This window comes from Fukomys damarensis, unplaced genomic scaffold, assembly GCF_012274545.1.
Source record: "Fukomys damarensis isolate Sample0158 unplaced genomic scaffold, DMR_v1.0_HiC HiC_scaffold_24, whole genome shotgun sequence".
Classification (NCBI taxonomy): Eukaryota; Metazoa; Chordata; class Mammalia; order Rodentia; family Bathyergidae; genus Fukomys; species Fukomys damarensis.
In genome coordinates this window covers 50005162-50022406 of record NW_022900936.1, presented here as the reverse complement: position 1 = coordinate 50022406, position 17245 = coordinate 50005162, and the positions used below count along the sequence as shown (strand labels likewise).

At 32.1% G+C, this 17245-nt stretch overlaps 1 protein-coding gene across 10 annotated transcripts in view; it reads left to right on the top strand.

Moving 5' to 3' along the window:
* Cblb (Cbl proto-oncogene B) overlaps nt 1–17245 on the top strand; it is a 207498-nt gene that overhangs the window by 121989 nt on the left and 68264 nt on the right. For all 10 annotated transcript variants that reach the window (XM_033768106.1, XM_033768105.1, XM_033768104.1 and 7 more), the window contains exons 8-9: nt 2925–3012; nt 5493–5624. In XM_033768106.1, coding sequence (XP_033623997.1) covers nt 2925–3012; nt 5493–5624 — 220 coding nt within the window. The remainder of the gene's footprint in view (nt 1–2924; nt 3013–5492; nt 5625–17245) is intronic.

The window sequence follows — 17245 nt, the reverse complement described above, 5'->3', positions numbered from 1 at the left end:
AAAAGTAAAGGACAAGTTTGGGAGGGAGGGGAAGGGAAAGGGACATGAAAAAGATTTACAATGCATCAGGTTCATATGCGAACTACCCACCATGAATGTAATCATTATGTGTTGCAAATATGGACTAAAAAATAATAATAATGAAAATGGAGAAAGGAAGTTTAGAGATGGTGGGAGTTTAGAGTTGGGTGGGGAGGGGAAGGAGAATAAAATAAAAAGAATGAAAATATGTTAAGCACATGTATCTACTCCCTAAGGTGAATGTACATCATGCACTGCAAATATTTACTAATAAAATAAAAACAGGATACACTTGAGTCATTTGTACGAAAATAGATGCACCTAGATAACATAATGTTAGATGAACTAAACCAGATACAAGCTTAAATGTCTGTCTCATGGTTTTTCTGATACAAGGAACACAAATTCAAAAGAAAATGATATAGATAATAGGAAACAAGGAGATGGATCTTTTGCAGAATAAAGGGGACCAAACGAATAATGGAGGGAAGAGAGAGGGAAGGAGAATGGTGCAAGAAAGAATTAAAGTGTGTTATGTATATGTGCTGACTTCAACTCCCCACCATGAATATAATCATTACGTACTGCAAACATATAGTGATGAAAATATTTATAAGAAAGTAAGACAAGTAAAAAAAACAGAAATATGTGTGAAATAAATGTGAAGAAACAGTGTATGTTTTTAAAGCTACAAGTTTTTAGGAAATTACATAGAAAATACACAAACGTATTAGAAACAAATATGTATTTATAACTTTGCTATAATATTTTTTTGTTTTACCTTAATTTGTGTGTATTAAATATTCATATGTGCAGCTTTTGACTCACTATAATTGTAAAATTTTTAGTTTTAAAGAGAGGTTACTTTAGAGTTTTACTTTGCAAAAGTATGAGAAGAGAAACCTGTAAGTGGAATATTTTGATATTCTTATTTGTATTGTTACTATACTTTCCATCTAGATTTAAAAGCCAGTGAAAGATAGGGTATTATAATCATTGTAACAAAACCTCTGAAGTCTTAATGCAAAATAACTGTTAATCTTTACACCAAGATGCGCGCGCACACACACAGACTGGCATCTTCAGAGGGAATGGCTAGTTGAATCTGAATTTGCATAGTAGATAAGGATAAAATAGATTATGTTATATTTGTTAAGTTTGGCAATTTCTTCAGATCAGTAAACCACAGGGTCATCTGGTCCATCTATTATCAATATCAGCCATATTTCCTTCTAGTTAATCCAATATTGTATGATATAGATGACAACTTAGTTTATTTTGGTAAATAGCAAAAATTGCTTACTCCTTCCTTACCATAAAGGTGGCTTATCAGCACTTTCCTGAGTATACAGAACAAGTCAATCATCAAACGGCCCCTGTTCGTTAAATAGAAAATTTTTACCTTTTTTTAACATCTTTCTTTTCTTTTCTCTTTTTAAAATGTCTCTTCTCCTCCCTTGCCTCCTCTTCTCTTCTCCGTATTTTTTTGTAATTATTTCTGAATTTTTCCTAGAATTTCTACATATTTTGAGGTGTGATAAAATATTATATAATTAATTTAATGGTTATTTTAGGATATAAAAAGAAATATACTTAACAGCTTTTGCTTATTATTTCCTTATTTTAATATCTGTAGTATTCGGAACTTGTCCCTATAGATTATATTGTATTTATATATCAACTCTTTTCATAAGTTAATAAAAGAAATCATTTTTTTTCTTTCTTTTTCTTTTTTGGTACTGATGATCAAACTCAGGACCTTGCATTTGCAAAGTAGGTGGTAGAACCACTGAGATAAATCCCCTGCCCTAAAAGAAATCATTTTACTGTTCTTTCTCATACTGTATAAGAATTATTTACCACCAGGCATAGTGGTGCACACCTGTAATCCCAGCACTTGGAAGGCTGAGGCAGGAGGATCGCTGTGAGTTCGAGACCAGCCTGGGCTACATAGTGAGTTCCAGGTCAGTCTCAAATACATAGTGAGACCCTGTCTCCAAAAAACAAACAAACAAACAAAAAAAATTATCTATCTTATAAGTTCATTTTTCTGTTTCTTGCATAAATTCTAATAGTTACTGACATTGTTGTAGACTATTTAAACAAGTATTTTTATGTAAAGTCCTCCACTATAGAAAGATATTAAAAAACTAACCATAATTTAATCAATTGATACCTAGCAGTAATATTACCATTTATTAATTAAAAGTGTGTATTAACTGAGAAAAATCTTCATTTTCATTGACTTTCTGAATGCTGAGTAAAAATTGTGATTTTACAGCAAGATAGCGTCAGTATTATAACCTTTAGTTCAGATTTCTGTTCTAATAGAACATTGCTTTGATAAGACCATTCATTGTTTTATTAAAGTCAATTAAATGTGGAATTTTAACATTTTCTGATTTTTAAAAAATGTACATTATGTATGTTTGTGCACGTATTAGCTGAGTAGAAAGAAGAATGATTAGAAAACTGTGGGAAAAGAAACAACAGAAAAAAGTGTTTGAGTAACTTGAGAAAGTTGTTTTTCTACTTTACCTGTAATAATAAACATGGTATAAAATTGAAAAAATTAATAATTGGAAGTAGAAGTATATTCAAACTGTTTTGGAATATAATGTAATTGCTATAATCAGAAAAATACATTGTTTATTTTTATGAGGATCATATATTAAAGAGATTTAATTAAAAATAGTGTCTGAATCCACTAAGTTGTACGGAAATTATTTCTACATTTCACATATCCTAAAAAATATATTCTGAAAACAGTGAAAGTGATTTATTTGTTATAAAAAACAAGAAACAAAAATGTCTTTCAGTATATGACTCAGTATTTAACCTTAAATACAATTAAAACATGTATATTGAAGATAATAGAGATTTTTTTTTTTTTTTACATTCAGTTATCTTTATCCTGATGGGAGGAGTTATAATCCTGATTTAACTGGATTATGTGAACCTACACCCCATGATCACATAAAAGTTACACAGGTAAGGACAATTTCTTGAAAAACATAATTATGTATAATACCTTTGAAATAAATCAGAATATCCTCTTAGCTATGGATAAACCATGCCAAGTGTTTTATACAAAGGGTAACTTCAGAAATTCTAAAATGAAAAGAAATTATATATTTTAGAAAATTCTGGCCTTAATGTTCTTGCTTGCAGTATAATATTAGCATTTATGTAGAAATTGATAAATCTGTAGTTAGATATATAGATGTGAAGACAAAGTCTTAGGTAAGAAAACCAGAAAAATGATTAGAATAATTTTTGCTGTAGCTTTCGGAGTGAAATGAGTAAAGATGATTGAAGACAGTACTTTCTCAATCTGATTTTGGCTATCTCAGAATTTTGAGTGAGGCCTTTTGTAGATACATTCAATAACTATAGAAGTCTAACTGAAAACATCTATTCTAAATTCTGTACTTGTATCATGTACACAAACGCATAAAGACCTGTCCAATAAGTTGCTCACAGTATCAGAAGTGCAAAGTTACAAAATAACACTATAACAACATATTTACTAAGAGATTAAATAACTATGGTATATTCAAAGTGGTTATATGAAATCATCAACCAGAGGAAAGGAACTCTATATAGTCCCATGGGAACTCCCCATTTATGTAAAGCTTGATTACGTAGCATTTTGAAAATAAGTCCAGTATTTAGAAATAAACATATAAGAAACCATATTTGAACATATACATACACATTTCAAAAATAAAACTGGTGACAGTATTTGAGGATTAAAAGGATTGGAAAATCAAAGAAGATGAAAGAAAATTGAATATTTTATTTTACAGACAATATACTTTTAAAATACCTTATATTTTAGATATGTTTATGTTTTCCATAATATGTAATTAAAAATTGCAAGGAAAACAGCCAAACATGAGCGAATTTTTTTTTTCCAGAAGATAATTTACTTTGTAACTATCCTGGCTTCATTCCATTTTTGATAGTGTTAAGTGAAACCTATTTATTGACATTTATATTTATAGTTTGTGGATAACTTTTAAATGTCATACATGATTATGATATTTAAAATTTATATTTAAAATTTATATATTTAAAATATGTATAAAACTTATATAGTAATGTGTAAAGGGTCACTGACAAGAGATAGTTCCTCTTTATGGAGCTATTATTTAAAAATCTTCAAGAGTAATATTATCTTAAAATGCTAATATTTTTACCTCTTGGGTTACATTAAGAGCAACATTTATGATTTTACTGTGTTAGAATTTTTTCATAATTGCAAACTTATTTGGATAGTCTTAACCAGTATCAATAATTACTATTTCAAGAAAATCAATATTTCATTACTTAAGTTACTTTAAATTTAGTTTTCTTGTCTTGATCCACTTATCTCTTTACTTTCCTAAAAATTATGTATGTAGTCATATATATTTATACCAGAGTATATAAAGTTCATGTGTATGTATTTGTGTTTCTATGTGGGTGTATGCTGTGTACACACACACACACACACACACACACACACACACACACGTTTTGCTCCAGGATTGTAATATTTTAGTGTCTTCTACAGATTGTTGGGTAAATTCTGGCACTCATTTTTTCTACTCAAGGTCAGATACTGGTAGGGCTAAAACATGGCTTTATATATAATTTGATTTCATGATATCTTCATTTTTTTATTCCTCATAAAGCAGCATTTTATAAATTTTTCTTTTACATTTAACAATCTGTATCTTCTTTGTGACTTAGACATTTCTAATTTTGCACACTTCACTATGCCAAACATTCTTAGTTTAAAATACTAGTAAATCAAAGGATCCGAAACTTAATAAATCACTTTTTGGTTTCTGAAGTGATTAGTTTTCTTGACAGTGTCAGATAGGAACAGTGCATGAACTTTAGACTCAGAGACTTAGAATTTGAGGGAAATAACACAAACTTAGAGTTACGTAACTTAAAAAAAATCCAATACATCTTAAACTTTAGAGTATATAAATAATAAATGTGGCAGCAGTGTGGCACACAGCAGTGTGTTGCTTATTGTCCATTGTATTTCTAAAGATATCTAAGAAATAAAATTTAACATTCAGCTAGAATCTACTTTATTTCACAGTGGAATAAGATGAACATGTCACATTTTAAAGAATGTAATTGGCTTATTTTACCATTTTTAAATCAAAGGTTTTGTCTTCTGAATCCCTGTGATTGATGAAGCAAGTCCTTTTGCCAGGCAGTAGTATAAAACATTCAATAATCCAAAGTGTTAAAAAGCTTATGAATTTGCTACTAAAAGTTAAGTGTGTCAAAAATTGATTTGATAGACCAAACTACGATTATCAATACATGTCTTAAATGGTAACATAGTTCTGGAAGGATAAAATGTAAAATATTTACTATAAGTCACTATGCTTGAGAAAATTGAAGATTAACAGTTTATGGTAGAAATACACTAACATTGCCTTTTTTCTCCCCATATTCCCCAGGAACAGTATGAATTATATTGTGAAATGGGCTCCACTTTTCAGCTATGTAAAATTTGTGCAGAAAATGACAAAGATGTCAAGATTGAGCCTTGTGGGCATCTGATGTGCACCTCTTGCCTTACTGCATGGCAGGTATAACAACGGTTTAATTAGCCCTGTTTATTTTCCCTATTAATGTTTCTTTTTTTCAATTTTCTTCATCTTAATGTTTCAGGAAGTAATACTGAAAATTGCTTTACTTGAAATGGTTATTTATAAAGGTCTCATGTTTGAGTTTATATAGAACTTGTTTTTGCTGTTTCTTTGGTATGTATAATTTAATTTTATCTAAGTAGTCCTACTTCCATAGTGCCATTCATTTCAGTATGACACAGCTATTAAAAACTAATCATTTATACAATTTATTGTAGGTCAGATTCTGCTTATAATCAAGATTGTAAGCCCTAAGCAAACTATAGTGGATAACTGTTTGTTGATGTTTTCAATCAAATCTCTTTTCTTCTGAGATGTGGCTTCTTTCTCATATAAGTCTGTGGTTGCTTTAGAGGTAAAAATAAGAGAATCAAAGAAAAATATCTTCCTGATACAGTTCTTATCAAGAAGCGTTCAAATTCCCAATTTACAAAAGTTGACTCTAATACAAACTCCTTTCCTGTCTCTAGGTAGGCTTTCAATAAATATAAATGGATTTGATGTTTTTCTTTCTTCCTCTCATTGAGTTTATTGGTACATTTTAGGTATATAGTACAGTTACATTCATCATTGAGATCTTTTACCTTTACAAGACAGATCGTGATTCTCATTTTTCCCCCTTGTCCCTGCCCTCCCTCCACCCCCTCTTCTCCCCATTTACAAACACTTCATTTACATTTTTTATTTCCTCATATTTTTTTCTTTTCCCTTATTACCTTTCCCCTACCCCTCCCATTTTCCCTACACCTTTAGCCCATTTCTTCCTATTTCACATTGTCAATTATATCATTAGGATCTTATGTACTATTATACTTTTTCACACCAGAGAAAGTATTCGGTATTTACACGTGTGACTTATTTATTTCACTTAGGAGTATATCCTCAATATGTATCCATTTTCCTATGAGTGACTCTAATTTCTCACTCTTTATGGCTGAGAGTAGTATTCCATTTTATAGAAAAACCACATCTTCTTTATCCACTTTCCAACTGATGGGTAAATCATAAGACGTAAAAAATAGCCAATATGCCCAAAGACTTTCTTGTATTTCCTTTTCTGAAATACAAGTTGTGGAATTTAAGATGGATTTAAGATGTCCAAAGATGGATCTTTGGACAGAATTCTAGTTTGGATTATTTGGATAATTCATATTATGTAATTACTGTTTATTAACATAGGCTGAAATGAACAATGTGTTTGTGGAGTTTAGAAAACAAATAATTTTTAAGCCTTTGTAAAAATTGCCATTTGAGAATGTAATCAACTTCCCTACCCTGCTGCTGAGCGCCCGAGACCTTGATCATTCCTCCACATTATGGAAGAAAGATGGGCTTAGACGCGTGCCAAGAGGCAGACAGCTTCAGACAGATTGTTGAGCTGGTTATTTATAATAAAATATACTGATTTTCACATTTTTATAGTCTTTAAAAAGAGAGTCTTTTTTGGGAGAGAGTTCTTTAAAAACTGAGTAAGAAAAAAAAGGAAGAACTAGTAGATGAGGTGGTTTGGTTTGCTGTTTCAGAGGCCTCTCTGAACTCACACGTCCTGCTCTTCTCTTTTGTTTTATATTTTACCTTAGGTTTTTCTTGCTATACTTGCTCTTATTTTCTGTTCTCCCTTCACTGTGTTGATAGATTGTGTACAATATACAGAGATATTTCAGGAAAACGGAGCCTCAATCAATTGCATTAACAAAAATAGTTCACAGCACATAGATGCTTATTTCCTATTTATAGTAACAGTGATAATTTTGCAAATTTAGCAATGTCTGACTTTCAGTAAATTTAGATGTGCTGGTAGAAGATGAAATTATCTATTTTTAAGTGTGTTTTGAATGTATGGGTAGAAGGTATTCCAGAGATGTTGAGTCAGTACCTTCTGAGTGTTAGGGACTGCTTAGGTGGACTTGATCCATCTTCGGTATTTCAGGGTAAATCTTAAATCAACAAAAAGCTGAATTTTATTTGTCATTCCCTTGGAATTGACTCCGGCATTTAAGGTGGTAGTAGAATTCTTATAGGTACCTTGAAACTAAAAGTTTGCATGTCGTTCTAATGAAGAGTAGAATTATAGGGTATACAACTGCTTCTGCCTCCATGCAGGACCTCTTACGTTTCTGTGGTTTTCTTGAGGCTCCAGAACTGGAGTGAACATACACATACATGTTGCAGGAATTCACATATTAATTTAATGATGTATTTAAGGGTTGAGTGGGTTTAAGAATCTGAAGCTCTTAATACTTTGAGAGAAACCTTGCATTAGTACAATTTATTATTTTACATAAAATATCTACCTTGTACTCTATAGATTTCACATAGTGATGTTTCCTTCAAAAGTATGGCTAAATATGAAATGAGCAATTTTGTTTTTAATTGTATATTTTTTGAAAGTTGCTTTTCTTTTTTTTTACACAACTTCAGGGTCAGTACTATGTATTTTATTAAGTTTGCCAACGATTTGCAAAAGGTCTGTTATGTATTAAAGGCATTGAATTATTTCCTGATTACTGTACTATATTATTAATATTTTGCCCTTTGCTCTTCAAATCACCATAACTTTTCTACATATTACTCTGTATTCTCCAAATAGCATGACTGATCTTGCTTGTTGGTAGTAAGTTTTTGATTCATTTCGTAATTTTTCATTTTGATCTAGTGACCTTATATCGGGTCATGTCCAATAATACTTATAAATTGTTAACATTTGCTTTTTTACTTTTTTATGTTTAAGTACTTCTGTTTTACTTTTAGAAATTGAGGAAGTGCATAAATTGTTAAATACTAAAAACCATTTAGTTAAAATATCAGAAGCTTTATGACCAATAAAAGTAATTGTTTACTAAGCAATCTCATAAAAGTGACAAAATTCAGAAGTATTCAGCAGGTTGAAATAATAATATTAAATCACCACTTATATTGATAGTTAATAATGTTATTAATCTTATTGGATTTTTATATAGGTTAATGAAACATATGCAAGACCTTCCTTTTAGTGTTAGTCTTGTATTCTTCCTACACAAAACAATATTCTCATACTAGTCTCCTTATTCATTTTGTATTTGTATCATAAGCTCTTACCTTGCTATCTTGTAAATATTTATATACATACTTATTTCTCTTCTAGAATGTGGATTACTTCACTTATTTGTGAACTCTCCCTTAGTATAGTATCTACACAATGTTAGTTCCTCAATAATTAGGTAGGTACAGACTGTGCACTGGTCATGTAAAAGAAAGGAAAGATATTAAGCAGAAACTGTGTGGTAGATCAGTAGTGAAAAGTCTTACTATGTCTTTGCTCTGCCAGTTCTTTCTGAGAAATGGCTATGGTCTTTCAGAGACCTTTTCTACCATGGCCCAGATCTGAGAATGAGGCTTACAACTTCTAAGCCTTGGATCCATTTTGTTCCATGGAGTAGCTATAGTGTGATTTCTTTCAACTTTTAACATTTTGATTTTTCTCTACTTGTATTTGAACCCTCTTATTTTTACTTACAGTATTATTGGCACTCACCCAGAGGCAGTAAGACTGAATTTCTAATTACTGCTTTTTTTTAAACACCGAGAAGCATTCACAGTGATCCCTGATTGAAATTTGCCTGTGCTTAAGTAAACTTGTTCTGAGGGTATTGTTTGAGAATTCCAAAGTAATATTCAGGAGACCCTGTTTCATAGTGGCGACATACTGATTAAGGAAGCTTTATCTTGTGAAAATTTATACAGTACTTTTAGACAATTCCATATTTCTATATTTATGTACACATTTTACATGGTATTTCCTGCCAACCAGCAGATCTGTTTTGGCAACTTTCATATCATTTCATGTACAGCAATATTTTATGATCATTTAAAAATGTTATTGTAAAATGCCTATGTTATGTAATAAAAAAAACCTATAAAGTTAATCCACTTAAAACACAGTTGAAAAACATTAAATTTTCTAAAAACCTCATACCTGTAGCCCCAGGTTGGGGCACACTGGATTTAATCTAACTGATGGTGAATTTATGTATGAAAAGAACAAAATTACAGTATATTTCTTTAGTTCTGCAATTTATTTCTGAACTTTCTATTTAGCTGGGCATGGTGGTGCATGCCTGTAATCCCAGCACTCGGGAGGCTGAGGCAGGAGAATCACTGTGAGTTCGAGACCAACCTGGGCTACAGTTCCAACCTGAGTGCCAGGTCAGTCTCAACTACATAATGAGACCCTGTCTCAAAAAACAAAACAAAACTTTCTATCTAAACTTCTAAATGTAATAATATGTTTTGTCTTTTTCAAATTTTCTCTAGCTACCACATGGTATGTTGGTAAAGTCCATGTTTTCTGTCTTTAAAGCCAGTGTCTTTGTAAGTAGATAATTGTTATTCTTATCATAGAAAAAGTTAAAGTTTTCAAGCTAAATTGGACACAAGGATAATTTGTTTTGTTTACCTTAACTGATTTGATAGATGAAAATCTGCGCTATTTTGATCATCATTCCTCATGATCTCATAGCCATTGATTTATTCACTTATTTAGAAAACATCGTTTATGCAGCTAACTGTGTCCAGGTCCTGTAGTAATCTTTGAACTGAGAATACTTAGATTCAGTCCCTACCCTCAAGAAGTGAAAATTAAATCTAGAAGTTGGATGAAGTAAGGTGGTATAATTACTTAAAATTAGTATCCTCTTATCCTTCAAATTTAATTATGGGTGCTAGACTGTTTTTGTTACTTTCCATACTTTGGATGGATGGGCATGCTGATATGAAAATGATTTCAAAGGCTCCATGTCTGCCAAGATGCTATGATGAATCAGTCAGAATTCAATAGGAAATATTAAACCTTGACCATAAAACATTGTGTTCAGCCAGTGTACATTTTTACCAAGTCCTTCTTCACCAACATTTCCTTCCATTTGATGCCTTACTTTGGTTTAACTAAAATTCATTAGAGACTTAAATTTTATGTAATTTAACAGAAAACCTAAGAAATGCACGGTAGCAGTATCAGTTGTTACAGGCTGCAAATGGTTACTCCTTAATTGCTGTCATAATGGCTCATTAGTCATGCCCCTGAAGAAGAGTCAGCTGCTTATTTCTCCTTCTGAAACATCTGTGTTATTTAATAAATTGAATAAGCATGCCAGAGTTTGCACAGAATACTGAGTAAGTTGACTAATCACCTTTCCAAAGGCCTTTTTTGAAGCAGAATTACTCTGGGTGAGGCATTTCTGTTCTACCCTTGGTTAATAAAGTTTGGAGAGTTTTCTTTTGCTTCCTCATGTTAATAGGATATTAACAAAACATTTGTGTTCATGTCCCTGAGCTTCTTTACATCTTCCCTTTTGCAGTACTGTATCATGAAGCAGAGATACTGCAGGGTCACCACTTGAGGTATAAAGGAAAGAATTGTTTCCTTCTATATTTTTCTAAGGAATCTATAAAATTACTTTTTTGAGCTTTTGAATGGGATCAAAATAAAAGTGAATAATTTGTTAGTTGAACATGAGTACATGCTTTTAATTGCTGCCAAGGACTTTAATCCAGTAAAAGGTAAAATTAATATTTTCTTATGATTATTGTCCCTGACTGTTTCTTCAAAATATTTTAAAGGAAGGATATTGGATTCTTCAAAATAGTAATTTACAAGAAGTCACTAGATGAAAATCATTGAGCTCTGGTTTTAATATGATATGATTAAAGAGATTTGGGGATGTCCTATTTGAGAGAACATCGTTGAGGAAATGTGTAGTTGTCTCAGAGCTGAGAAGCAAGCTCAAATAATCAAACCTAAGTAAAATACTTTTTTACTTTATAATCTTCAAAAAACAACCATGTCTCCAATTTCTAGCCTCACTGAAAATCTGTTACTTTAGTACTAAAAGTAAGAAAAATATCTGCCTTTAAACATGTTTTAAGATAGTACTTCTCAACTGGGCATGGAGGTGCAGGCCTGTAATCCCAGCACTCAGGAGGCTGAGGCAGGAGGATTGCTGTGAGTTTGAGACAAGCCTGGGCTGTGTAGTGAGTTCCAGGTCAGTCTCAACTACATAGTGAGACCCTGTCTCAAATAAACCAAAAAAAAAAGTGCTTCTGTCATTGGTTACATGGTGTACCTTTGTGCATAAATCTGATAAAATGAAATGCTAGAGCTTATTTTCTTCTATTTGGGGAGTAATGAAGGGACTGAAAAAGTTGGTTTAAAAGTTACTGACATGTCCTGAACTGGAGGACTGCATTAAGAATGAAAAGGAGGAGACAAATCTGAAAAAATAATTTTATTTACAGAGCAAATGCTTGAGAGCAAATGCTTCACTCTTGAGTTTAGTGACTAATTAGATATAGTCTTACATATTGGGATGTGCCTGGACTGTAAGATGCTGATGATATTCTGGAGACGTTCTTAGTTGAGTCTAATATGGACATTTTGTGTGTTTCAAGGTTAATTCCATGAAGCAAAATGTCCTTGTAGTGTGAACTCACTAACTTCATGCATTGATATGTACATTGGAAAGGCTGAGCATTTAGCTCAGTGGTTCTGGCGCCTTCCTTGAAAGCACAGGGACCACAGGTTTGATCCCTGGTACGAGAAAAAAATTATATTGGAGCTGAGAAACAAATATTAGAAAAAAAAAACTTTCTGTGTAAAAATATATCCCAAGAAGTGCTGTCTGTACGCATACAAGTTTTACACCCTCTTCTTAAAAAGCTGAAACTTATGAAGAGAGTTTTCATTGATATATTTCACTTTGAAATTTGCAATTGAACAAAATAGTCCCAAAACTTTTTCTGTTAATGAGTGATCAGTTCAAAGAGCTGTTTTAACCTGGGCTGTAAGTCTGGATTGACAAGCTACTACATCTGAAGTTAGAGTATAGAGATGAAATAATTAGGCTCCCGAAACAGACCCCCTTACGGTTTCTCACTCAGTACTGCCAAGCTGTGTAACTTTTATAAATTATGTACATTGTCAGTTTTCTTACTTGTGAAATGGAAACAGTAATTGTACCTGTGTCATAGAATTAAATGAGGTTAGCACTTTCAGCAGTGCCTGAAAGTTTTTCCAAATATAGCAACTAATGTGATCACTTAGGAGACATCTTAAATTTTCATTTATGTTTATGTAATGTACACAAGTAATGCTGGAGTTTTTAAATCATATTCGTTGCATTACAAAATGGAATTGCTATGGAAATAGTTCTGTTTCAAAGAGTAAGGGATGTTTTCTTACTATATTTCTTTGTGTTTTGAAACTTTTCATAGTAATTATGCCAACTGAAATGTGGATAGCACTTTGAGCTAACTGTCTCTTAGTCGTTAAATTGTGCATTACTTCATTATTCATTGCTACTAAGAATGAATTGTATAATGTCATGTGGAGTAATTTCTAGAGACTGAAGTTCAATCCCATATCCCATATCTGTGCACTTTTAAGTCTTCTTCTGTTTTCCATCATAAAAGAGATCCAAAACTAAAGACTTTTTGTGAGGCAGTTAGTCTAATATTGATGTTAACTATCAAGTTATTTAGTATATATGGGAAATACTGTGCTCTGAAAACTACCTCAGATAGACCGGGTCTGATCTTAGTGCATTTATATATATATAATTGTTTCAAATATAATTGTCATATTTAAAAAGATTTAATGGTAATCTCATATTTATATGAAATTCAGTAAGGTAATATAAACTAGAAGTTACTGTTAAGGGAACACACACACACACACACACACACACACAGAATAGATAAAATGAATTCCAAAATGAGACTCATGAGGCTGTGTGTGTTCCCCGGACTGTCCATATGTATTGCGTATGTGAGAAGGCTTCGAGAGGCTGATCAGAAGTCACAGTGTCCCCTCTAGTAATCAGTTGACCTAAACAAATTGTGCTTTGTGTAAAGGTTTATCTTAACAATATTTAAGAGAAAACATATATTAAGGTATTTATGAGGAAAAGAGAATTTGTTATTTGAAATTTACATTTTTCCTACTTTTCTGTCATTGTTAATTTATTCTGAGGTTACGTAAAGTATATCATTAAATTTTAGTATTAGTGTTTGGAATGTGAGTTTGAATTACTCCCTCATGAGTATATTACAAGGTGATTTCAGATCTATAGAAGTCTTGACTGATAACTTCTGTATCCTTTGATTTTGGAAGTGTTACTTATTTGAGGAAGTGAAATCTACTGAGTCAATTAGAATAGAAGAATTTCGAAGTACTTCCTCTTAACAGTCATATAATAGGATATGTTGACTAAAAGAGTTATTTATTGGCCTTTCTTCATTAAACATGCATTCTTTCATCTTCTATTAAGTATATATTAAGAGAAAGATTATTTTAATTACTGAGGGGCTATCCTGATGAGTTATATGTCTATTATGGACATTCTTCATGTGTATTCAATCAACCATATGACAGAAAGTAGGCGGAATAATCAAAGTAGCATTTGGGGATTTATGGTTAGACTTAATTTGCATATGACAGTAGTCAGTTTATAAAAGAAGAGTGATGGGTGAAGTTATATTAGAGTAAGTACCAGTAAGGAGATACAGTTTGTGTGATCTGTTTGCAAATCAGAATGATAATTGCATCTATTTGTTGATCTGTAATAAAAACTTTGAGTAAATAAAGCTGAGCAGAAAATACCTACTGTGATAACTTCATTATAACAGCTACTCTGACACACATTAGTCATTTGTATTACATTAAACTTTTGGGTGGGAAGATTAGAGAAAAACCCAAGTTCCTTTTTAGGTGAACTGTGCCAAATCTTTTTCTTGTATGTCGAGAAATGATCCTTATTTTCACCTCCTTCTTCTTCTAAACTGAGATCTTTTCAGTTACTCTTATGTGGAAAAAGATCACATAAACTATAAGCCATGCTTCACCAAAACAACATGTTTGTTGACCTTGATCTTTTGTAGCCTGACAGAGCAGTTTGTGTATTCTAGGCACTGCAGTCCAAAGTGATGTGACTTTAATGATTTAGCTTGTTTTGTAAATTATGATAATTATGCTATAGTTACTCTTTAACAGATTTTTTTGTTACTGTTTATACATACTAAAATATTTATTGATGACTTTATGTAATATGCATGATGGGTTCACAATAATCCAAAAGCAGAGGGAGAGGTAGGTGGGGGTGGGTACACAGAGATTCATTACACTTTTCTCTTTACTTTTGTGTGTGTCTGAAGTTTTCTGTAATAATTTTCAAATATTTATGAAGGAAATGTCCTCTTAGGTCACAGAGTACTGCTTTACCTTCCTTTTCCTTTGAAATACAGAGCAGCACTTCTTTTCAGCTCCCTCCTGTATAATCACACCAGCTTTTTACAAGTATCTTAACATAGATCTGTAAGATAAGTCCATCATAGGTGTGCAGAATGGGTCCCTTTTGACATTTTAATAAGGAAAATTTGCTTAGATAATAACATTTATTGAATATGCTCTACATTCAATATTACTGAAAGATGGGAGGAAGATTTAGATTTCCTTTAGTACTCCTGTGTTAAAAAGTCAATGTGAAGAGGTTATCTAAAATGGAAGAATTAAATCTTAATTTAATCATTTGTGAAATAGTGACTCAAAAGCCTTTACAGTACTTTGAAGCCTCCAGACGTGAACATATGTGATGGTAGACGTCAAGGATTCTGTGTAGCGATGTCTGTGTTTGTACCACCTTAGTTCAAAAATTTTGCCATCTAAGTGTTTTTCACATTACATACAAGCAGATGAATAGGGGTGTGTTGTAGTTTATTTTCTTTAAGCAAACCCAAGAATGTACATTTTCCTTTTTATTGACCATTTACATGACAAAGGAAGTATGTAATTTGTTGATCCAAGAGAAGTTTAAAGAAACTAACTACCATAGGCTTTGCCCAATATTTGGTAATTTTCTTCTTGGAGTAAAGCTAGAGAATTTCTCCACCACTGATCTGAGCATTGCTTTGTACAGGTAGGAGGCCATCATTCTCCCATTAAACTAAGCAGTTGAGACAGCCTAAAGTCAAGTATTAGGCAATTTCTTCATGGATATTGGTTCTTTCTGCATCCTCATCTAATCTCCAGAGTAAAAGGGGAAAGATTTATACAATCTGAAAAGAAACCAGAGTATCTATTCTCCAAAGTGATGCTGATGTACAAATCTTGTTTTTCCCTTACAATGACTTCAGTAATTTTTAAAATAATCAGAATTATAGAGTCAGGGTATAATGCAAAATCAAAAATAGGATGGTAAATTTTGTATACTGTGTATCTTTAGAAGACAGGGTGAGAAAAGTCTACTGTGATAATCGTGATTTGTTAATAGTTTAGAGAAATTAATTTAGGAAACTTTTAGAAAATTCTGTAATAATTAACAGTATCTCCATCTCCAGTCTTATAATATTTGAACAAATCTTTTAAAATGTATTTTAATTAATAAATAGAAATGATATGCATATAACATGTTAAGCATATCCATCCCCCATTATCTTCTTACACCCCACACCTTTATTTCCCTCCTCTTGTCTTAACAGTAGTATCCCATTTACTTCCATACACTAGTTTTTTGCTTAGGTTCCATATATTACAGGAAACATGTGATACTAGTCTTTCTGACCTATTTCATTTAACGTGATTGCCAGTCCTGTCCATTTTCCTGCAAATGAGACAATTTTGTTCTTTCTTATAGCTGAAAAATACTCCATTGTGTACATATACCACATTTTCTTTACTCATTTATCTGTTACAGGTACCTGGTTCTGTATCTTGAATATTGCCAGATGTGCCACAATACACATGCATTTGCATGTATCCCTATAGCATGATCACTTAAATTCCTTCATGTATATGTCAAGGGTTGATATGGCTGGATCATATGATAGTTCCATTTTTACATTTTTGAAGAACCTCTTTGCTAATTTCAATTGTGGCTATACTAGTTTGCATTTCTACAAATAGTATAGAAAGGTTCCCTTTTCCCTACGTCCTTATGAACAATTTTTGTATTTTGTTTTCTTGATAAAAACCATTCTGATTGGGGAAGTGGCATTCTCAGTGTAGTTTTCATTTGCATTTCCCTGATTGCTAAAGATATTGAACTCTGTTCTGAATTTTTAATTTTTTGTACATGTTTACAGTACATAATGATTACATTAATTGTGGAGATTTGCTACCTGTACATAACACGTCTTAATTCATTTTACGTTCCCCTTTCATCCTCTTCCTCCCCTCTAATATACACTTACTGGCCATTTGTACTTCTTTAAGTGTCTGTTCCCCTTTGGGGGAAAGCACACTCCTATAATCCCAGCATTTGGGAAGCTGAGTCAGTAAAATTGCTGCAAGTTTGAGGCCAGCTGGGGCTCATAGTTAATTCAAGGCCAGCTGAACTACATAGTTAGACCCTGTCTCAAGGAAAATGTGTCTGTTCAACTCATATGCATATTTATTGACTGGGCTGTTTGATTTTTTTTTTTTTTTTTATACCAAGGATCAAACTAAGTTCCTTGTGCTTGCAAGACAGGCACTGGAACCACTCAGCTACATCCCCAGCCCGACTATTGGTTTTTAATGTTGTTTTTTTAAA